We start from the raw sequence: 23,198 nt of genomic DNA, 5'->3' as shown, positions 1-23,198 counted from the left end.
TAAGCGATCGATCGAGTCCATCCAGTACGCGTTTTCGTTAAAAGGCTATAATTTCATTAAAATTTTGCAGAACTCGCGGTAAAGGACAAGGGCGAGTGTCCTGGATCCAGCGGCGTGAAATTAGCCGGCTAAGGAACGACCCCGGTGAACCGTTTCTGCTTCGCCTGCCCGCTTCTTTCGTCGCGTCCACGCTCGGAAGAAGAATCCCAAGGCGACCGACCGTTGGACTCGCTTTCCGACTCGCAGGGTCGTGACAGGACACTTACTGACCGAGAAAACCCTTTCGGGGCTCGCCGTCCATGTAAACCAGCTTTAACTTTGGCTTTAGCTTTAGCTGAAATAAAAACTCCAACTGGGAAAAAGATACCAATATGATGATGATATTAGTTGAAACGACGTTTGTGATATTCATAGTAATCGATAGTCGTAGGTGTCGAATTTATAGAATCAACGCGTTGACTGAATATTAAAGCCTCCGCTTTCCAATAACCTTCCTATAAGTTAAAGTACGATTATTTTTCTTGTTACTCCACTTCCTATCCTGACAATCGTGGATTAATCGTTAAATTACAATAATTTATTTCAATAGTATGTAAAGATTGCGACTCGAATAGACACGGGAACATTTCTTGCCACACGTATTTTCGGGAAAGAATTTTCTTTTCGAAAGTGAGATGTTGGCCGACCAGCTGCCACGTATGTACATGTGGCAGTAGGTCAAAGGCGACCGCGAGCCGCCTAAAGAGATCAGTCTCGTCCAGGTCGTCGTCGCGAGAAGAGTAATAAAACCCGTATATCATCTCCAATGCGGTCTTTCTGCACTTTACCCCCCGAATCCCGGCCATCCCCTTATACAAGGTGGCCAGAACATTACCAAAATTCTGATCACTCGTTTAGTCGTCCAGGCGGCAGGGGAGATGAACCCCAACGTGGCGCGTCATCCAGGTGGATGAGGCAGTCGCTGAGATGGGATCATCATCAGCCTGAGAAGGCTGGTGGCCGTATCCTCGCATGTCATCTGAGACTCTTGAAGGAGAGCAGTCAGTTTACCTTTGTCGACTTTCCGAAACACTACAAGCTTACGTACATACGCGTGATCTGTCATCTCTGGTATAAACCAGAGATGCCAGACGAAGCGCCAAGTGCACCGTGGACACGTCCCATGGGAGTTAAGAGAGAAAGGCTCACATTTGCCTTCTTGCTCTTGAACAACTGAAATCCGACTTCACGTTAACGGCATACGATTCGGAACCTCGACTGCCCAGGTATTTTTACTTGCCTTTCCTAGATTACTTCATTACTGAACTCTGCAAATTACTCCTGGTTTCTACTTGCCTCTGATGACCTCTGAGATGACTTACTGATGATTACTGACTGCTCCTGATTACTGCTTGTCTCTGCTGGACTCTGCTGGCCACCGCTTATATTTATGATAACCTATAACGATTACTACTGACTTCTGCTAACCTCTGTTGGTCTTTGCTGATCTCTGTCAGCGTGTGCTTAACTCTGTTGAACTTTCCTGGCCTCTGCCGAACGCTACTGACCACAGCAGGTATTTCTGATAATCTATAACGATTAATACTTACTACTGCATGCCCCTACAAGTCTCTGCTTGCCTTTGCAGGTTTCTGCTTGCCTCTGCATGCCTTTGCTGACCTCTGCTCAACACTGCTGACCACCCCTGATGCTTCTGACATCATATAACAATTACTACATGCTACTGTTCGCTCCTGCTGACCTCTGCTTGTCACTGCATGCCTTTGCTCGTCTCTGCTGACCGCTGCTGACCACCTCTGATGCTTCCGACAACATATAACGCTTACTACTTGCTACTATTCGCCCCTGGTGATCTCTGCTTGCCACTGCTGACCACCGCTTATATTTCTGGCAACGTACAACGATTACTACTGGCTACTGCCACCCTCTGCTGACCTCTGTCAGCATCTCCCGACTTAAGCTGGCCTCTGCCAACATCTCCCGACGTCAGCTGACCATCGCTGACCACTGCTGACCGTTGCTGACAACTTGTGACATGATGTAATATAATATAATATGTTTATATGTATTAAATTTTTGTATAATGTAAATCTATGACAATAAATGATATAATTTCAAAGTATTCAATGTGTTCTCATCATTTTTTACCGTCCTTTTCCTCTCCAAATCATTCTCTTACCTACAAGATGCGTACCACCTTCTTCGCAAGTTCACCAGCATTTTAGAAATGTTCCGGGAACTTTGGAAATCTGAATTTGACCTTGACCTTGGCCCAGTTTCGAAAGTGGGTCAAGGCCATTCGAATCTTAGAAAAATTCCGGGCAGTTTGAGAATCCGGATTTGGCCTTGACCCAATTTCGAAAGTAGGTCAAGGCCATCGAATCTTAGAAAAATTCCGGGCGCTTCTAGAATCCGGATTTGGCCTTGACCCAATTTCGAAAGTGGGTCAAGGCCATTCGAAATTTCACAAATCTTCCAGCCGACTTGGAAATCCGGATGGCCTTGACCCAATTTCGAAAGTAGGTCAAGGCCATTCGAATCTTAGAAAAATTCCGGCCGCTTCGAAAGTCCAAATGACCTTGACCCAATTTCGAAAGTGGGTCAAGGTCACCGGCATTTCAAAAAACGCTCCGGGCACTTTGGAATTCCAGTTTTAAGTAGAGAAACGGTTTCTTATAACTAAGGGAATAATGGGGAGAGGAAAAGAAAGGTAAAAGTGATGAGAACACATAGAATTCTTTGAAATTATATCATTTATTGTCATAGATTTACATTATACAAAGTTTTAATACATCTACATCATGTAGAAGTTGTTAACAAAGGTCAACGTGGTCAGCAGGGGCCAGCAGAGGTCAGCAGAGGGATGCAGAGGCATGCAGAGACTAGCAGGGGCAAGCAGTAGCAAGTTGTAATCGTTATACGTTGCCAGAAGCATCAGGGGTGGTCAGCTGTGATCAGCAGAGGCTAGCAGGAGCAGGCAATAGCAAGTTGTAATCGTTATACGTTGTCAGAAGTATGAGGAGTGGTCAGTAGCGGTCTGCAGAGTCCAGCGGAGGCAGGCAGAAGTCAGTAGTAATCGTTATACGTTGTCAGAAATATAAGCGGTGGTCAGCAGGGGCCAGCAGAGGCTGGGTGACGCTAACAGTAGCCAGTTGTAATCGTTATACATTGTCAGAAGTAACAGGAGTGGTCAGCAGCGGTCAGCAGAGGCTGGAAGAGACTAACAGTAGCCCGTCGTAATCGTTATATGTTGTCAGAAATTCCAGGAGTAGTCAGCAGCGGTCAGCAGAGGCCAGTGGAGACCTGTTGACGGGAGGTCGGATATTAGTTGTTCAAGAGCAAGAAGGGAAGTGTGAGCCTTTCTCTCTCGACTCCCACGAGACGGTAAGAACTTACTTTGGGCAACTTCGGAGAATCGAGAAAGAAGGCATGCGTCATTTTGCCTTTGTTGGGTTTCCGAAACTCCACGAGCTCACGTTTGCGTGATCTGACATAGTGTGAGAGAGCACCTTCGGTGCCTTTCTGGCATCTCTGATGTCATCCCGAAGGTCGGAGCGAAAGCTCCTGCGGACCATTCACCAGGATGAATGTGTTGTGTGAGTGGGCTGGGATATGGGATATTTGCCACGGGTTCTACCCTCAGCTGCGGGTGAGCCCTGCGGCCAACGTGACCCCGCGGCTTAGTCCCATGTCCCAGGACCACTGACGCTGGTGACCAGGCGTCTGCGGTCATTAAAAAAAAATATTAGTTTAATAAAATAGACGTAGCACGTGAAGCGTCGTCATGGGGGAATCGACCCGAAATAGAGAATTATTATTGTATGCATCGTGCGGAGAGGAGAGCGACAAGTTTCGCACGTTAAGAAGGACACAGCAGAGCGATTGCGGTCGATCGAGCGCAGCCATTGTTCCTCAATCTCGATCGTTACGCGAGCGTGGCGTCTAACGAGGATGCTGGTCGGAAAGACGAGAGAGAGGTCGTTAATGGGAACTAGTCGTAAACGGTTCGCGACCAGTCGAAGAAGTAAGCTCGTTTCGGTTCTCGAGAATGATCTCCGTCGGTCTGCACGTCTGTTTTTTGCTGATCCTTGCATCTTGGGTCCCTGAGACTCGGTCCTGGTCGGAAACGTCTCGCGACTGCACGCCCTCCAACACGAATTTCGAGCGATCGACGGGTACGAGAATTCCGACTGACGAAAATCTCGCCTCGTCGATCCTCGAGGAGCTCGAGAGCCGTTTGTCGCGTCTCGAGAGAAGACTCAGGGCCGTCGAGCAGCCTGGTAAGTATCGGTTCCGCGACATCGAACCGGCTCGTTTACTCGCGGGATGCGTTCAGTTTGGCAGATGGGTCACACGGAAGAGGACTGGGAAATTTGCGCGGAGGGACCGTGCAGATGCCAACCGGAAACGAAGTCGGTGTCCTGCTGGAGGCAAGAGTTGTTGGACCTTCCGGCGGCGCAACTCGTCCCGAGAGACGTCTTGAAGTTGTAAGCGAAAAAATAATGGGAAGGGAGGATTCTAGAGGGCAAAATAAGACGAAAATCAAGAATACAAATTTGTCGATTAAGGCTTCGTTGACAAGTTATTAACGTTTAAAGTTGCGCCTGTAGAACGGCAATCTGGGTACAGCTGCGTATGCACGATAGTGGTTCTCACTCAGAAAACTGTAAGGCTGTCACTAACTAGAGTTTCTTATGTTCAGTGAGAATCACTGTCGTTCTACACGTGGAGTTTTAAACGTTAATAACTTTCGAGCGCGCTCGTTTCAGAGATCTGGGCGGGAATCGATTGACGGCGCTCCACAGGGACACTTTTCTGGACATGACGCGACTGAATCACCTGTGAGTAGAGAACACGCGATCGAATCCCTTTGGAATCATTCCCATCTCGAAGGATTCCGTTCGCTTGATCGTTTCAGGGACCTCAGCGACAACTCGATCGAGCATCTACCATTGAACTTGTTCTTCTCGTTACACGCCGTCACGCACGTCAGACTGAGCAAAAATCTGCTCAGGGAGCTGCATCGGTCTCAATTCCTGAGCACGCGAAACCTGCGCATTCTGTGAGCGACCGAACGAACGATATCATTTTCATAACTAACCACGGTTTAACTACATTCTAAATTGTCATGTTTTATTATTCCAAATTAAATAAATCAAATCCCCGACGCAGCGACGCGTCCTCCAACAGGCTACGAACTCTGCCGGATAGCCTCTTCTTGAGCACCAACTTGCTGGTGATGCTCGATCTCTCTTGCAACCGTATCTCGAGCTTATCGTCGGGTACTTTTCGCGGACTGTCGACCCTCGAAGAGCTGCTCCTGGGAAAGAATCGTCTCCTGACTCTACCGATCGACCTGTTCAGCGACTTGACGAGCTTGAAACTCCTCGGTCTCGAAGACAATCGGCTCAAGGATCTACCGGACGAGGTGTTCCGGGGGCAGACGTCGCTTCGCGAGTTGAACGCCAGGGGTAATCAGCTCACTGAGATATCCGGAGGTTTGCTGGCTCCTCTCGAACGACTCCGATCTCTTGAGATGTCGAACAACAAGATAGCTCGGGTAAATTAATCCCTTAAACATATACAGGGTGTTCAACCACCTGTGGGAAAAATTTTAATGGGGCATTCTAGAGGCTAAAATAAGACGAATATCAAGAATACCAATTTGTTCATGGTGTTTGATGGAGTTGGAGATGGATGTTCACATCTGAAAATAATTTTTTTAGAATGATTTGAAAATGTTCAATTTTGTCGAAAAATGTCAGCACCTTCTCGAATTTTTTTCTAGAAAGTGGGTAGGATTTCGGGGGTATGTGTAATGACCAAAAATGATTGTCATTGACCCCCACAACCGAAAGCAATTTTTTCAGAACGATTTGAAATTTTTTAATTTTGTCTACCTACTCGAATTTTTTTCTCGAAACTGCGTAGGATTTCGGGGGTATGTCTATTCACCAAAAATGATTGTAATTGACCCCCACATCTGAAAATAATTTTTTTAGAATGATTTGAAAATGTTCAATTTTGTCGAAAAATGTCAGCACCTTCCCGAATTTTTTTCTAGAAAGTGGGTAGGATTTCGGGGGTATATGTAATGACCAAAAATGATTGTAATCGGCCTCCACAACCAAAAGCAATTTTTTCAAAACGATTTGAAATTTTTTAATTTTGTCTAAAAATTTGTCTACCTACTCGAATTTTTTTCTCGAAACTGCGTAGGATTTCGGGGGTATATCTATTCACCAAAACTGATTGTAATTGACCCCCACATCTGAAAATAATTTTTTTAGAATGATTTGAAAATGTTCAATTTTGTCGAAAAATGTCAGCACCTTCTCGAATTTTTTTCTAGAAAGTGGGTAGGATTTCGGGGGTATGTGTAATGACCAAAAATGATTGTAATTGACCCCCTCAACCGAAAATGATTTTTCCAGAACGATTTGAAATTTTTTAATTTTGTCCAAAAATTTGTCTACCTACTCGAATTTTTTTCTCGAAACTGCGTAGGATTTCGGGGTTATATCTATTCACCAAAACTGATTGTAATTGACCCCCACATCTGAAAATAATTTTTTTAGAATGATTTGAAAATGTTCAATTTTGTCGAAAAATGTCAGTACCTTCTCGAATTTTTTTCTAGAAAGTGGGTAGGATTTCGGGGGTATGTGTAATGACCAAAAATGATTGTAATTGTCCCCTGCAAACGAAAATAATTTTTCCAGAACGATTTGAAATTTTTTAATTTAATTGTTAATAACTTTTTAACGAAGCCTCCATCAACAAATTGGTATTCTTGATTTTCGTCTTATTTTGGCCTCCAGAATCCCTCATTAAAATTTTTCCCAGGTGTGGTCGAACACCCTGTGTTTTAAGTTACTCAACTTTTTGTGTTTTAAGGTTAAGTTTGGGTTTACCTGTGTACCGTTAACGTTTGTTCCCTTCGTAATAGATCGACCCGTCAGCCTTTCGAGGTTTGCTCGCGCTGGAGGAGCTTCAACTGGGCCACAATCGAATACGAACATTAACGCCGGATCTTTTTTCGACGACCGGCTGTTTGGAACGACTGGTGCTCTACGCCAATGGCATAGAGAGCCTGACGCGCGGCGTATTTCGCGGCCTGTCCAACTTGACGTCTCTCTTTCTGCACTCGAATCACCTCAGGATGATGCATCCCGAGTTGTTTCAAGATACGCCCAACCTACGAAAATTGTGAGTTAAATAACAAGTCGAGGGAACTTGATTTTGTGCATACAAGTTGCACAAATCGTATCACCGTAGGCAGCTAGAGTCGAATTACCTGACCTCGTTGCCGCCACGAATTCTGGACCCCATGCCTTACATCGATCAGCTTCGTCTGGCTAGGAATCCCTGGCACTGCGACTGTGCAGCCTCGTACCTGGCCATGTGGCTGCAGAAAAGGTACCTGGCTCGAACGAACGGGTCCATGGACGCGACGGAGAATCTCAGCGTGTGGGAATTCGGGGCCGGAGCGATGTGCAGGGGCCCCGGTACTCTGGGAGGAAAGCCGCTAATACGGTTAACGTTCCACGAGCTTTGCGAGGGTCAGTGGGCCTCGATGAAAGGCTTGGCTCCACGAATCCCCGTCGACCTGGTGGGGACCAGCGGTCAGGTCACCGGGCCATCCGACAGTCTGTCGCCTAAAGAACCCGTCTCGGTACTTAACCTCCTAAACCCTCAGTTTGCTAGCCTGTTTCACTATTTGACAATAACCAGAGTCCTCGACGGGTTATTTCACAACGCCAAATCGATCCACTTTTCTTGCCTGCATGGTGGAGATTTTGTTCAAATGGAAATTTGTTGTGGAATTAACTGGGTGATGCTTCGATTGAGACGATTTGTGTGTAAGAAGCAGTCGAAAGCAGAAGGGTGTTCGGCCACCCCTGGAAAAAATTATAATGAGAGGTTCTAGAGGCCAAAATAAAACGAAAATCAAGAATACCAATTTGTTCATGGAGGCTTCGTTAAAAAGTTATTAACAATTAAATTCGAAAATTCCAAATCGTTCTGGAAAAATTATTTTCGGTTGCGGGGGTCAATTACAATCATTTTTGGTGAATACACATACCCCCGAAATCCTACCCACTTTCTAGAAAAAAATTCGAGAAGGTGTGAAATTTTTCGACGAAATTAAAATATTTCAAATCGTTCTGAAAAAAATATTGTTAGCTGCAGGGGTTAATTACAATCATTTTTGGTGAATAGACATAACCCCGAAATCCTACGCACTTTCGAGAAAAAAATTCCTTACCGTAAATCTAATTAGGTCCCTATTTCGACGAAAAGAAAAATTTTCAAATCGTTTTGGAAAAATTATTTTTGGTTACGTGGGTCAATTACAATCCGTTTTGGTCATTAGACATACCCTCGAAATCCTACCCACTTTCTAGAAAAAAATTCGAGAAGGTGAGAAATTTTTCGACGAAATTAAAATATTTCAAATCGTTCTGAAAAAAATATTGTTAGCTGCAGGGGTTAATTACAATCATTTTTGGTGAATAGACATAACCCCGAAATCCTACCCACTTTCTAGAAAAAAATTCGAGATGGTGTGAAATTTTTCGACGAAATTAAAATATTTCAAATCGTTCTGAAAAAAATATTGTTAGCTGCAGGGGTTGATTACAATCATTTTTGGTGAATAGACATAACCCCGAAATCCTACGCACTTTCGAGAAAAAAATTCCTTACCGTAAATCTAATTAGGTCCCTATTTCGACGAAAAGAAAAATTTTCAAATCGTTTTGGAAAAATTATTTTTGGTTACAGGGGTCAATTACAATCATTTTTGGTGAATACACATACCCCCGAAATCCTACCCACTTTCTAGAAAAAAATTCGAGAAGGTGTGAAATTTTTCGACGAAATTAAAATATTTCAAATCGTTCCGAAAAAAATATTGTTAGCTGTGGGAGTCAATTACAATCATTTTTGGTGAATAGACATACCCCCGAAATCCTATCCACTTTCTAGAAAAAAATTCGAGAAGGTGAGAAATTTTTCGACGAAATTAAAATATTTCAAATCGTTCTGAAAAAAATATTGTTAGCTGCAGGGGTTGATTACAATCATTTTTGGTGAATAGACATACCCCCGAAATCCTATCCACTTTCTAGAAAAAAATTCGAGAAGGTGTGAAATTTTTCGACGAAAATAAAATATTTCAAATCGTTCTGAAAAAATTATTTTCGTTTGCGGGGGTCAATTACAATCATTTTTGGTGAATAGACATAACCCCGAAATCCTATGCACTTTCGAGAAAAAAATTCCTAACCGAAAATCTAATTAGGTCCCTAAATTTTTCGACGAAAAAAAAAAATTTCAAATCGTTCTGAAAAAATTATTTTCGTTTGCGGGGGTCAATTACAATCATTTTTGGTGAATAGACATAACCCCGAAATCCTATGCACTTTCGAGAAAAAAATTCCTAACCGAAAATCTAATTAGGTCCCTAAATTTTTCGACGAAAAAAAAAAATTTCAAATCGTTCTGAAAAAATTATTTTCGGTTGCGGGGGTCAATTACAATCATTTTTGGTGAATACATATACCCCCGAAATCCTACCCGCTTTCTAGAAAAAAAATTCGTCTTTAAAAATTAGTCTTATTTTCGTCTCTAGAATCCCCTATTAAAATTTTTCCCAGGGGTGGCCGAACACCCTGTATGCAAATAGTGGCCGGTCCTCTGGTGGCGAGCATGTGAAGTGTCGCGAAACGCTTAAAAGACAACAGAAGCATGCAGATATCACGAAATCACGTTGAAAATCGTTCCTAAACACCACCTAATTCCATATGGTCTACAAGATATTTCAATTCCAACAAAATCCAACGTCTCCTTTTCACGTAACGTTTCCATCGACAGGTCTAACCTCTTTGGCGCGGACACGGGACGGAGGCCGGGGCAGATATTACAAGTGGACACACCGTTATCGCTGTTTATTTTCGACATTTGTCTCCCACCCGCTCCCCCAACGTTCCTTATCTCTCGCGTTTTCTCTTCGTTAGCTCGTAATCTATCGCTTCCGCGATTTGTTGGCCCAATCGACCGTGCCTTGCCCGATTGCACGACGCGACGACGCGTGTTTGCTGGGAGGCCTAATGCGAAACGCGTGCCCCTTTCGATATCGCGTTGACCGACCGAGCAACCGAGCGTGGTGGGGACGAGACGCTCCGCCGTGTCGCGAACCGATTCGAGCAACAGTTTACAGTGCACGATGAACGCATCAGCATCCAACGATGGAACTACGTTGCTGCTCCAGCGACTGCTCGAGATTCTGCGGGAGGAGCACGCGTTCGATCGCTCGGCCGACGAACCCGTCGTGCGATTCGTTCAACCGAAGGAGCTCCAGGTATTTCATCTCCGCGAAATCATGCTCGTCGCGCAATGGCAATCTTATCGCGTGCCTTTGCAGAAACGATTCTCGGTCGACCTGAACGAGGAACCGGCTACCAACGAGGAGATCGAGACGGCGATCAGACAGACGATTCGATACTCGGTGAAAACGTTCAGCCCGAATTTCCACAATCAGCTGTACGCGGGCATCGACGAGTATGGTTTGGCTGGCTCTTGGTTGACGGACATCTTCAATACGAGCCAGTGAGTCTGATACGAACACGCGTCTACGTTCAACGAAAACTGGGACAATGTAAACAGAACCGATCAGATACATACATAGTCAATAACGATGCTGCCTCTTTTCGTTGAACGTAAATATGTTGCAAGAGTAATTAGGAGAGTGTGTACGATACTCGATCCGTTAGGTACACGTACGAGGTAGCTCCCGTGTTCACGCTGATGGAACGAGAAGTGATCGAGAGGTCGCTGGAACTAGTGGGGTATCCTCCGATGCCCGAGGGCGATGGTATTCTGAGCCCCGGAGGAAGCATCTCGAATATGTACGGTATGGTGTTGGCGAGATACAAAAAGATCCCGGCTATCAAGACTAAGGGACTGGTAGGCCTGCCACCGTTGGTCTGTTTTACCAGCGAAGCTGGGCACTACTCGATCACGAAGGGGGCCCACTGGTTAGGTTTGGGGACCGATAACGTCTACAAGGTACGCTTGTTCTAATCTGGTTCAACAACCCATCTGTTCAACGTTTATATTTGATAGGTAAAATGCGACGAGTTGGGCCGCATGCGACCGGACGCCCTGAAGGCTGCTGTCGCGAAAGTCAAGGGCAAAGGACACTTACCGTTCTTCGTAAACGCCACGTGTGGAACCACGGTCCTCGGAGCCATTGATCCCTTGACAGAAATCGCGGCGATCTGTCGCGAAGAGGATCTATGGTTACACGTTGACGTTCGTACAAGTATGATGTTCAGACGGACTGGCGAGAACCGCGTAATATAATTTGAACGGTTTCCTGTTGCAGGCCTGCCTCGGCGGTACGTTGTTGCTTTCGGAGAAGTATCGAACGCGATTACGGGGAATCGAACTGTACGTGATTTCACCGATTTTGTTTCTTTTCTCGTTTTTTTTGCGTGCGTTAATCTCGGCTGACGATACGCTCGCGATCTTTGCCCACTTCGCATTTGCGTTCGGGTTCAATGACATTTCACCTCTATCGATCGATCGTACACATCGATACCGGTTGCAGCTCCAATTCCGTGGCGTGGAATCCGCATAAGATGCTCGGCGCGCCGTTCCAATGCTCGTTCTTTCTGGTCAAGGGAAAGAATATTTTGCACGAGGCGAATTGCGCGGGCGCCAGGTACCTCTTCCAGCAGGACAAGCACTACGACGTGTCCTGGGACACAGGCGACAAGAGCTTGCAGTGCGGAAGAAAGGTAATTGCTCTCGTAAAAGAATCCGCGACAGCCCTACAATTTCAGTCGAGTCTTCTAACTGTACGGTACAGGAGTTCGGCGCAAATGCCTTTATCTATTCCTATCTTATCATTTTTCAAATATTATGTCTAACTATTGTAGGTTGACGGTGCCAAGATGTGGCTGATGTGGAAAGCCCGCGGAACCCGAGGACTTCGCGAATCCGTGGACGTAGCGATGGCCGCAACGGAGTATTTCTTCCAACGAATCAAAAACCGCGACGGTTTCCGACTGGTCCTTCCCGAGTTTGAAAGCTGCAACGTCTGTTTCTGGTGAGCAATCGTTTCGAAACATGTCCAAAACGATTACCATCCTGTTCGAAAAGGTCTAAGCCCGAACGCCAATTGTATTTCCCGAAACAATGACGTACGATCTACCATCGTTCGACTGGCTTTCAAAGTAGAATGCATTTGTTTGCTATTGTTTCAGGTACATACCACCCAGCATGCGCGGTCACGAGGAAACCCAGGACTGGTGGGACGAGTTGTACAAAGTCGCCTCGAAGGTCAAGGAACGTATGATGGTCGAAGGGTCGTTGATGGTTGGCTACACGCCGCTGTCGTACAATAATCTCGGCAATTTTTTCCGTATGGTGGTTACGTGCCAACCACCACCGACGGAAGCTTCCATGGATTACGCTATCGAGAAGATCGAAGAGTTCGCCAGCGATTTGTAACTGACCGAAGACGCGTTTCGAGATAATCTATCACTCGAGGTCCACGCTTGAGGCGATAATGAATTCTTCGCTCGACGCGCTCGTTCATAATCGGTGTTATTATTATTTTTATCGTAACCGATACGTTGCCTTGCCCTTGGAGGCGGTTAGAACGCGCGATAACGGTCGACCCGTTCGCCTCGAGGAGAGAAGAAAGGAAAAGCTGGTTTTGCTAGTGAAAAGTTTGATCCTCCCGTCTACTGCTTCGATGTCCTGTCCGCTCGAATCGAATCGTAGTCGAATTGTTTCGCAGAGCCTTATCGAGACGGACGATCGTCTTTTTTTATTCTCGGTTATTCTTCGTACATATAACTCGACGCGTTTCCGCGGCTCAATGTGAGCCAATAAACAAATGCGATTCGCGCGCTGTGCCTCCAACGCACGCATATATACATTCGCACACACATGACCGTTCACTCGTGCAATCGTTCCTAGGTACAATTCGATCCTTACACTCGTTCGATGCCGCGCGTGTTCAATCCCGTGTGTAATGGCACTAAAAATCGTTCGATATGAAACTCGAAATCATCTTTACCTTAAAATAAAAATCTGTAATATGTTCTCTTTCGCGTATTGTATACGTTACGCTCTCGCCTAGGTACGTGTGTCCGAGTATGTATATTACAAACACCTCCTTCTCGCGGACTCGCGACTTGGTCACGACGCGTGCTTTCGATCTACCGATTCCCGCGAGCGATCCTTTCGTCGGAGAATCGTTCATCGCTGGCTCCTCCAACGTTCCAACCTCCACACAAAGAAACGAGAACATAGGATGGCCTCGCTGTCCGTTCGCGAAACACCGATCGTTCTTTTCGTCTTGTTTCGTCACTGGCTCGATCGCCTTCATAGCGTCGGTTGTTCTCGCGGGAAAAATAAACTTTGTTCGTCTGCTTCCCCGTGCGTCGTCGGTCGGGGGCACCGTTCAATAGTATTTGTCTTGGTCCAAGTCGACTCGAATGTGTTGCTGACCGTGACTATTGCGCTTCAACGTGGCGGACTCGCAGTCGAGGCTCTTGGGATACAGTTTCGGACTTCCGAGTCCGTTCACGTTAGGATTGTTCTTCGCGCGAAGCGTCCCGTTGCCGTTCGTGCTGCCGGAGAAGCTGGGCTGTCGCTTAGCGTTAACCTGCAAAGTGAAACGCGCCTGTTCGTTAAGCCTTCTGAAACAGACCGGGTGACGGTCCTGCGAGTTTCGAAAAAATAATAAATTTATAAGAGTTTGATATCGTACGATTAAAAGACAAAACGGAACGTTATATTCGGTAGTAAAATGTACTTGGATAACAAAGTATATTATTTTAAAAATGGGTCGAGTGAATGTAAGAAACTAAACTCGTGTTTGGTCAAAAGAAGCTGTACAAAAGAAAAATAAATGGTATAAATCTGACTCTCTATAGTTACTGTCCCTCGTAAAATTAATGTCGAATGATTGTAGCTCTCGCTTACCTCTTTTAACGGAACCGTAACGTAAGGGTTCTGCTTGCTGACGTAGTGTGGGCTTCCGGGTGCTCGTTGTTGTCGTCGTTTCATGTAGCAGAAACTTATGACCGCCATGAGTGCCAACCCAACGAGGAATCCGACCATGCAGCTGCCAACGACCGCCCCGATCGTGACTCCAGAGCGTTCCATACTCGATTGCATGACGTTCACGTCTGAAAGAGAGATTAGGAAATCCGATGATAACTCTGTATTAACCCGTCACATAAGGAATTATTATTATTATATATCGATGGCCAACGACGACTCACCGTTGTCCGTGCAATCTGGTAAACAGTCGCGCGTTTCCCTGTTGGAGCCCTGACACATTCCGTTGCCGTGACGAAGGCATTGTCTCTTTCGATGCTGTTGATAGTCGGCGTCGCAAGGCGTCCACCGTGACCAGGAGTCCCAGCCGAGTAGCGACTCGCAGCTAGGCATCTCGCAGGTCTCTCTCACCAGTCGAGGACCCTCACAAGTCTCCGAACTCAAGCATTCCCTCTTTCTGGTGCGTACGCCGACGCCACAGGAGGCAGAGCATTCGGACCAGTCGGTCCAACAGGACCACTGACCTTCCGCGCCCGTGCCGCCATTCGTTCCAACCACCGAGTTCGACCTGCACGGATGCGTGTTGCACACTTTGGTCTGAAGCGTCACGCTGCCTTCGCAAGGCGGCGACTCGCACTGTCTGACCTGTCGAACGAGCAAACGCGATAGAAACCAGAGTTTCGAACTCTTTCGCGGATAACTTGTTGCACAAAACGCTATATAAAACGGTGATTTACCCTGTGCTGTGAGCCTCCTCCGCAAGGGCGATCGCATGCCCGCCAGGAGGACCACTCGCTCCAGCCGCTCTCGACAGCCACGTCCCCGTACCCATTTTGATTCGCGTTCCCCCTCAAACAGGAACCGTCGTTTCTGCAGTAACGTTCCTCCTCTTTGGCCAGTTGCACCCTCACGCTCGACGGATCGTCCGTCTGGGCCCGGCAGCTGAATCGAAACCGCTTTTCAACGTATCCGACGTATCCGACGTTCCCACTCTGCTGAGTAGTGGTATTCGTCGCCAGCCACGGTGTCCATCCGGAGTATCTCTTCGTCTCGACGCACTGATGGGTATTGCACTCTTCGACCTGAACAGGAACAATGGAGCTCAGCGAGACCGTAACTCGCGGAACGATCCTTTCGAGGACTTGATTTTTACCTGAAAGTCGCACCCATTGCACTCGACGGTGCCGGATTTCCGCTGGGTCTGGCTCTCGCACGTTCTCTTCCGTATTCGTATCCCTACAGGAAACATACGTTCATCGATAACTAAACACGTACACGGAACAAGATCTAGAAATTAACTAGGGTCGCTTACCGCCGTTGCAGGGCCGAGAGCAAGAGTTCCAATTGCTCCATGAGGACCACTGTCCGGTTTGCGGAGGTGGCGCGATCTTCGCTGGCGTAGGGCAGGGCGGTAGATCTATGCAAACGATGTCGTCGTGATCGTGGCCGACGCAGACTCGCCCTCCGAAAGCAGGTGCAGGGTTAGTGCACGACCGTCGTCGGGTCTTCATGGCGAAGCCGCAAGTCTGCGAGCAGGCGGACCAAGCGGACCAGGCCGTCCATCCCCCGTGTACCGTGCAATTGGTCACCCTGACTTTCGCGCCCGAGCAATTCTCACCGCCATGCTGTGGCGGTGGGTTGTTGCATTCGCGCGTTTGACACTGGCAACTGTCCGTCGTCGTCTACGGAAAAGAATTCAGCGATCAGTTTCCCGTTCCCGTTCCGTATTCGTTGCTGTTCGACGAGACGAACCTCAGAGTGCTCCGAATGAGAGTGACCGTGAGCGTGGGAGTGGGAATGGGAATGACCGTGCTCCGCGGCGCCATGTTGGCAGACCGACCACGAACTCCAGGCGCTCCAACCGCCATCTACGGGGTCCGTGAGCACCGGACACTTGGTGACCTCCTGGTGCCAGTGGTTCGCCAAGTGGTTCTGCTTCGGGGCTGGGGCGCACTTCATCAGGTGCTCGTTCCAGCCGCAGTACGGTTCTTGAGCGTTCAGACAGGCCTGGCGACTTCGATGCCGATGGCACTGGGCTGCCGGTAACCTAAAAGCGATTCGAAATTGATGGTCGCTGGCGGTTCACGTCTTCTAACAGGGTGTCCCAGGATGCAATAATTTTCTTTTCGATCGTCCAAATTGTTTACGACGAAGGGAACTTTTGAGGTTAGAAGCTGGACGGTGGAATTGGCGGGAACAGAGTATGTGCAATTGAATATTGTACATACAATAAGGTACCCGATGACGACAGTTTGTTCATACCTGGCCAATCCGATCTCCATGCCGACGTACAGACTCTGTGTGTCCTTCAGGAACTGCAACGTGAGAGGCATCGAGGGCATGGGACCCCAGACCTCGACGATGCAGGTCTCTTGAGTTCTGGGCAGTACCGAGATCTTCTTGATCATGCCAGCGTCGGTGGCGACGTAGAGCACCGTGACGCCGCGGTGCAGTTTGGTCGGAGTGACGTCGAGCGCGATGAGCGTGAATCTCTCTAGTATGGCGGTATGAAGGGGCTCAAGCATCGTGCTTTGGACGGCGTCATCCATCAACTGATACCTTTGGTTGTCCATGATCTGATGAGGGGCAACGTTCGACGAAGATTCGCACCGTTGTCTGTCCTGGTGAGACACGACTTTCCTTTCCCAGGCGGCGCCAGAGTTCTCTTGATGCTTGAAAGGCCCGTTGAAGCTGGCGGTGATCGCTGACATGTTGAACGCGCAAATCGCCGAGCCGGCAATACCGTTGCTAAAAATATAACGCGAGGTTCAACGTATCGTCGGGGAGCACCGACGACCTAAGGCCGAAGTCGGACCTTTTCTTTCGGTCCGACTCCGCCCACACCCGCGCGTGCCCTCTCTTGGCAGTCCGTTGAAATTTCCAAATTTCCGCGAATCGGTTACCTACCGTTCTCGGTCCTCCTATCCCGTCGATCGTCGAGCGAGCAGACATAAAATATCGTGAGAGTTTCAACGAACGATTTCGCATCTTTTTCGTGGTACTTACACGGGAGTGGTAAAGGTCGCGTAAACGATGCCCTCCTCCGGATGATAGACCGCGCCTTGAATCTCGTCGTAGTAGAAGGGAAACTCGCCGGGCAAAGAGCAATTCAACCGTGCCTTGCTGAAAGTCGTCCAAACCTCCTTCATCATGATCCGTCCGCCGCGATCGTTCTTGCACACCCTCGCTATTCTCGAGTAAATTTTCTACAAACCGGAAACGCACCGTTTACTTTGGGAACGATGCGCGACACCGCGTCGATCTCGTCGCTCTTCGTTACCTTGCCACAGTTGATGTACTCGACGGCGGATTCGCGAAACAAGAAGTAAACGTGGTCCTCGGTTTCGAAGCTCCCGACGAACTGTGGGTCGTTCAACCACCTGGAAATGATCGCGAGTTCCGTGTGACACCAACGTTATCCGTAAAGCGTTGAAACGCCTAGCGATTTTATCTCCATTTGTTTCAAGGGAATGAGGAGGAGGGTCGGTTACCTGGAGTCGTATTGATGCGTGCGAAGGTTTGGCGTGGCGAGCGTCCTGCAGATCGCAGGATCGGCCCCGGAGAAATCGGTCAGCGCGCCGGTAAAGAGACCTCCGGTCGGCCCTCTGGCCAACAGCGCGGTGACGTTAGCGTGCGGCGAGTACGGGCACATCGCGACGCCCGACATCTCGCTGGTGACCTTGCTGATTTTCTCGATCTGCGAAAACGCTCTGTCGGTCTTTCCGTGGGTGACCCGGCGCGTCGAATCGCGACACTTACCTTTCTCCAGGTGCACCAAGGGCTGAAGGCGTAGGTGCCGCAGGTGAACAGGCTCTTTCCATTGCTCAGGAGCACCTTGACGTAGTTGCGACAGTCCTCCACGCTCTGTCCCTTGTTCTGGCACGTGTTGGTCTTGTCCTCCGGCGCGGGCCAGCCCGCGTGCTCGAGCGCCGTCAACGACGTCAGCGTCAGCCGGTACAGATTATCCCTGCGAACGACAACATTCTTCGGTAAAGTCTTAAAATCGTCGGTAAAAAGTAGAGAACGACTGCACTCGGTCGATAACGACCGTTACGTAATCGCGACATCTGCTGAACAATTGATGAAAATACTGACGGTTAGGTTCCGAAATCCAGACATGCAGTACGAGAGTGAATCGTCTTTCGGCAGTGGAGGCGCGAACACGTGTGACTGGGTTACGTTATTTTCTGTGCATCGAGTAAACTGGAGGTTGTTACTGTCCCTGCATAATCAAGGCATTGTCGTAATGACGGTGGACGAGGGGACGACCAACGACCGATGCGTAAACGGCGCGTAACCGCGAGACTCTTTCGTAAGCAAATCCCTGTCCGTCGTCTCCGTTCGAATCGAAAGTTCCCCGGAGCCTGTCGAGCGAACGTCTTTGAGTTCGAAACGGGCCCCGGTCCCGTATCGGTTGCGGACCGGTCGAGGGCCGCGTGGGACGCGCGCGATGCCTATGGGACACGCGTAGAAAAGTCCGTCGGTGCTCGGACCGGTGCCCGGAGAGGGCGGCACGGGACGGGGACGGCGTCGCCGTCGCGAGATCTAGCCCCAGGAAACTCGCAACGAAGCATAAACGGCGCCTACGTGGGCGCCGGAGCCGCGCCGCGCGATACTTTGACCGAGTAATTATTATTATCATTTAACTGGAATGGAAGCGTGGCCGGCACGGTGCACGGCAATCGATCCGCGTAGCCGACACCTAACCCAACTTATTTCTCCGCGCAGCCTATCGATCTCTTACGAACTCGTCGCAAAGAAGCTAGGCTTCGCGAGCCGTGGGGAGGATGTAACCGATTCGTAGACTCAAGTAGGTAAGTACACATGTACTTACGAACGAGCGCGTCGCGTCGTTCGAGCAATCCCATTGAAACAGATTGCTTCCTGTTCGCTAAACGAACGACAGGCTCCCTCGCGCGACGACGCTCTTTGTTCGACAATTTACGACCATCTTTTCGCTCGGACGACGACAACACGCGTCCCGCGCCATTCTTTCTGCAGTCGTCCCGTTCGACCCGTGAATAGACGAAACGAGTGAACGAGGCCGATAATATCGCCGGCCGGAGAATTTCTAAGGTGGGAAATCTCCTCGTACGCGAAAGTCCCAGGAATCGCGATCGCGGTAAACGGACGGGGCCACGCGAGAGCGAACGATCGATCGTAAAAAGGCAAAGTCGACCGATGTCGCGCGCCGAAGATACGTGGCGAGATACGGTACGACGTCGGGCAGATATATCGCGCGGAAGGCGAGGCGTGTTCGCGCGGTAGACGTAATTATTTACGGCGTCGCGGCGGTTCGTTACGGCCGCGAGATCCTGGAAAGGAACGATGTGGCGAGGTTAGGTTAGGCAAAACACGCCTCCTTCTCTCTTTCATTTATCATAAACGGGTCGAGTCCTTTAAATGCATCGTAATGCGAACGATAAACGACACGAGAAGAGCGGGAATTAGATTATGAGTACATTGGCGTTACGTTATTAAAGAGAGGGGAGGATATACACTTCCTCGCTAACAGGTGCGAACAAGATTGGATATTGGATATCTTGGTTATAGGATACGAGTACGCGAAGAGTGATTTAAGTAGTACTTGGAGACGAGGAAAGTTCCTGATTCGATAACACGTTACGAGCAAATTGGACTGCAATTAATATCGTCGCTGGACATAGTCGGTTCTTTATGACACTTTTAGTATATTCTATAAGACTAAATAAAAAGAATGTGTTATACAGAGTGTTCAGCTAACCCTGGGAAAAATTTTAATGGGGGATTCTAGAGACCAAAATAAGAAGAAAATCAAGAATACCAATTTGTTGATGGAGGCTTCGTTAAAAAGTTATTAACGTTTAAAGTTCCGCCAGTACTGAATTTTTTTCTCGAAAATGCGCAGGATTTCGGGGGTATCTCTATTCACCAAAAATGATTGTAATTGACCCCCGCTTCCGAAAATAATTTTTCCAAAAAGATTTGAAATTTTTTGATTTCGTCTAAAAATTTCAATATCCACTCGAATTTTTTTCTCGAAAGTAGTTAGGATTTCGGAGGTATGTATAACGACCAAAAATGATTGTAATTAACCCCTCTAACTAAATATAATTTTTTTAGTATGATTTGAAATTTTTTAATTTTGTCTAAAAATTTCAATATCTACTCGAATTTTTTTCTCGAAAGTGGATAGGATTTTGGAGGTATGTGTAATGACCAAAAATGATTGTAATTAACTCCTGTAACTAAATATAATTTTTTTAGTATGATTTGAAATTTTTTAATTTCGTCTAAAAATTTCAATATCTACTCGAATTTTTTTCTCGAAAGTGGTTAGGATTTCGGGGGTATGTCTATTCACCAAAAATGATTGTAATTAACCCCTGTAACTAAATATAATTTTTTTAGAATGATCTGAAATTTTTTGATTTCGTCTAAAAATTTCAATATCCACTCGAATTTTTTTCTCGAAAGTGGGTAGGATTTCGGGGGTATGTGTAACGACCAAAAATGATTGTAATTAACCCCTCTAACTAAATATAATTTTTTTAGTATGATTTGAAATTTTTTAATTTCGTCTAAAATTTTCAATATCCACTCGATTTTTTTTCTCGAAAGTGGGTAGGATTTCGGGGGTATGTGTAACGACCAAAAATGATTGTAATTAACCCCTGTAACTAAATATAATTTTTTTAGAATGATCTGAAGTTTTTTGATTTCGTCTAAAAATTTCAATATACACTCGAATTTTTTTCTCGAAAGTGGGTAGGATTTCGGGGGTATGTGTAATGACCAAAAATGATTGTAATTGACCCCCGCAACCGAAAATAATTTTTTTAGAACGATTTGAAAAATTTTTTTTTAGCCGAAAAATTTCAGCACCTACCTGATTGTTTTTCTCGAAAGTGGGTAGGATTTCGAGGGTATGTGTAATGACCAAAAATGGTTGTAATTGACCCCCGCAACCGAAAATAATTTTTCCAGAACGATTTGAAATTTTTGAATTTAATTGGTAATAACTTTTTAACGGAGCCTTCATCAATAAATTGGTATTCTTGATTTTCGTCTTATTTTGGCCTCTAGAATCCCCCAGTAAAATTTTACCCTGGGGTGTGGAAAGGAATATTGCATTTATTGACAGTATTGGGAGCACCGTGGTACAATGTAAGAAGAGATGAGCAATATTTACATTTAGTCCGTCTATGAGAGATGCGTTGAATAGCCAAGAGCAGTTTATTATACGAGGTCAGCGAAATTCAATAACGAACGGAGTTAGACACCGAGGCTGCGATCTTATTCGAGTCGGGACAACGTAAGACAATTGTTAAGACGATATAAACCAGTTCTTATGAAAAGAATCGAGGGTGACTCGACGCGTGAAAATCGTATAGCATGACATTTATCTATGTTTAAGGATATCATATTATCGTCACACCAATGTTCTAACCCGATAAGATCAGATTGTAGATCTAACGGGTCGAATTTAGACGTTATTTTCTTAAGTATCTTTCGATCGTTCGAGAATAATAGAAACTTGCTACCGTCTTGCAAAATGTCGTCAACGAACATTACGAACGATAATGTAATATATTAACGACAATTCTATATTACACGATTCTACTACAAGTACTGTAAGGTCGACGCTATCGAATGCTTTCGTGAAATCAATAGAGATATCGACCGTATTATCTTCGATCCAAAGAGTTCGATAGCATACTTGCAAACAATGTCAGATTACAAGCTACCGTGCTGTCTGTAACAACGTCGTATTGTTAATCACGTATCGCATTCGATAGAGAAGAAGACGATTTGCGAGAACATAATTACGCTTTCAAGCGTATCGAGGATAGCATTTTGTATGGAAATTAGTTTAATAATTCTTGATTTAAGATCTATAGCCAGATTTAGTAATTGGGTGCTACAATGCTAGTCTTTCATCGAAGAGAAAAATAGGTAGAACTTAATATACGATTAAAGATTAACCGTATGGGTCGCGTTGGAATAAATTAATTTGTGTTAAAAACGAGAATACTCGTTCCCCGTCGGTAATGTGTTAAGGAACAGTTTCTCCAACATTCTTAAAATTTCTAAATATTCTTCGGAACACGCGTTGTTTCCGTTTTGAAACTAAGTCTAAAATCAAAACTTTAGTTTTGCAGTGTATTATACGGTTTTGATCAGCCACCGAACGAGTAAAAACACCCCTTCTATTATCGCCTCAGATTCAAAGTGGTCGTGGGGTTGAATATACTCCGCAATCATTAGTATAAAATAATAATCTAACCCAGGCCAATTCGTATGTATGCGTTTGCCGACTAATCGTCGAATGTCCTAATAGATTGCTACCGGTACTGCGTTTTTAGGAATCGTACTCGATCGCCGGCAGTTTATCAATTCCGCGGCAGTTGGTTGCGCCATTGTATTTCGTAGCGGATATTTTCCAAGTCCCCGAGGAGTTATTATTATCTCGGGACCAATAAATCTACCCAATCTACCTGTCGCGGTAGGCTTTCGATAATCTCAGTTTCGGTGACGTCACGGTTTGCCGTGCATGGGAATTTAAAGTAGGAATGCAAATCGTGGCGCCGTGTCGCGTGCACGCGCCCAGATCGCCGGCGTCGCGCCGCGCGCCGTCGCGCTTTCCCTCCCTTCGTCGCGCGTTCAGCTTCCCGGCTCGAGCAAACGCAACACCGATCGACGCAGCGCAGGTTTCTCTCGAGCCCAAAGAAGCGACTGCGTCTCTTCGTCTGTTCGGGGGCGGCGGTTGTCGCATTCGCGTCACGCGCGAGCAGCTATACGTGGCTGCCATCGATCGCGCGCGGTTGCTCCATCGCTCGATCGATCGATCCGCGTTAGGATTTGCCCCGATTGCGTACACGCTACGGGTACACTGGCGCCGTCCCGACATTCGCCGATCGCCTCACCTTTCCCCCCCGTTTCTACGCTCAAAGTGATTGCGAATTTCGTTTCCGCCGCGCCGAAACGAAACGAGCTTGTCCCGAGATTGCTGAAACCGCTACGCGCGCCGCGAGAGAAACGAACCCCGTTTTTTCGAATTCGCGAGCTGTTCCCTGACCGAGATAAGGCGACCAGCGCGCGTTCCAGCAAGCCCCGTACGTAGGTCGCGGCTA

General features: G+C 46.9%; 4 protein-coding genes across 10 annotated transcripts in view; 3 read left to right on the top strand and 1 right to left on the bottom strand.

The window, feature by feature from the left end:
- Window positions 1–506, top strand: part of LOC143347083 (uncharacterized) — a 95,723-nt gene extending 95,217 nt beyond the window's left edge. For all 3 annotated transcript variants that reach the window (XM_076775976.1, XM_076775975.1, XM_076775974.1), the window contains one exon: window positions 71–506. In XM_076775976.1, the coding sequence (XP_076632091.1) occupies window positions 71–132 (62 nt within the window). In that variant the 3' untranslated portion in view covers window positions 133–506. The remainder of the gene's footprint in view (window positions 1–70) is intronic.
- A 3,510-nt stretch (window positions 507–4,016) lies between these two features.
- On the top strand, window positions 4,017–10,000 carry LOC143347058 (uncharacterized). The gene is made up of 8 exons (XM_076775906.1): window positions 4,017–4,280; window positions 4,337–4,487; window positions 4,770–4,841; window positions 4,919–5,062; window positions 5,173–5,560; window positions 6,950–7,209; window positions 7,279–7,675; window positions 9,880–10,000. The coding sequence occupies exons 1-8, from the start codon at window positions 4,049–4,051 to the stop codon at window positions 9,883–9,885; spliced, it is 1,650 nt and encodes a 549-aa protein (XP_076632021.1). The 5' UTR covers window positions 4,017–4,048; the 3' UTR covers window positions 9,886–10,000.
- Window positions 10,001–10,086: 86 nt separating this feature from the next.
- Window positions 10,087–13,124, top strand: LOC143347059 (cysteine sulfinic acid decarboxylase). The gene is made up of 8 exons (XM_076775907.1): window positions 10,087–10,366; window positions 10,430–10,614; window positions 10,779–11,073; window positions 11,131–11,319; window positions 11,393–11,457; window positions 11,618–11,807; window positions 11,949–12,118; window positions 12,276–13,124. The coding sequence occupies exons 1-8, from the start codon at window positions 10,232–10,234 to the stop codon at window positions 12,520–12,522; spliced, it is 1,476 nt and encodes a 491-aa protein (XP_076632022.1). The 5' UTR covers window positions 10,087–10,231; the 3' UTR covers window positions 12,523–13,124.
- The window catches only part of Sema5c (Semaphorin 5c), a 32,304-nt gene continuing 22,158 nt past the window's right edge, over window positions 13,053–23,198 (bottom strand). For 4 of the 5 annotated variants that reach the window (XM_076775902.1, XM_076775904.1, XM_076775903.1 and 1 more), the window contains exons 4-15: window positions 17,845–18,052; window positions 17,577–17,782; window positions 17,366–17,465; window positions 17,092–17,291; window positions 16,348–16,833; window positions 15,838–16,132; window positions 15,398–15,767; window positions 15,239–15,321; window positions 14,823–15,167; window positions 14,310–14,730; window positions 14,008–14,213; window positions 13,274–13,687 (exon numbers count right to left, since the gene is read on the bottom strand). In XM_076775902.1, coding sequence (XP_076632017.1) covers window positions 13,484–13,687; window positions 14,008–14,213; window positions 14,310–14,730; window positions 14,823–15,167; window positions 15,239–15,321; window positions 15,398–15,767; window positions 15,838–16,132; window positions 16,348–16,833; window positions 17,092–17,291; window positions 17,366–17,465; window positions 17,577–17,782; window positions 17,845–18,052 — 3,124 coding nt within the window. In that variant the 3' untranslated portion in view covers window positions 13,274–13,483. Of the gene's footprint in view, window positions 13,193–13,256; window positions 13,688–14,007; window positions 14,214–14,309; window positions 14,731–14,822; window positions 15,168–15,238; window positions 15,322–15,397; window positions 15,768–15,837; window positions 16,133–16,347; window positions 16,834–17,091; window positions 17,292–17,365; window positions 17,466–17,576; window positions 17,783–17,844; window positions 18,053–23,198 lie in introns of those variants that run through there. The other variant, XM_076775901.1, reaches the window with a different exon arrangement.

The sequence above is a fragment of the Colletes latitarsis genome, chromosome 10 (assembly GCF_051014445.1).
Source record: "Colletes latitarsis isolate SP2378_abdomen chromosome 10, iyColLati1, whole genome shotgun sequence".
Classification (NCBI taxonomy): Eukaryota; Metazoa; Arthropoda; class Insecta; order Hymenoptera; family Colletidae; genus Colletes; species Colletes latitarsis.
Note: the sequence above shows the minus strand (reverse complement) of the source record. Positions and strands in the feature narration are given on the sequence as shown.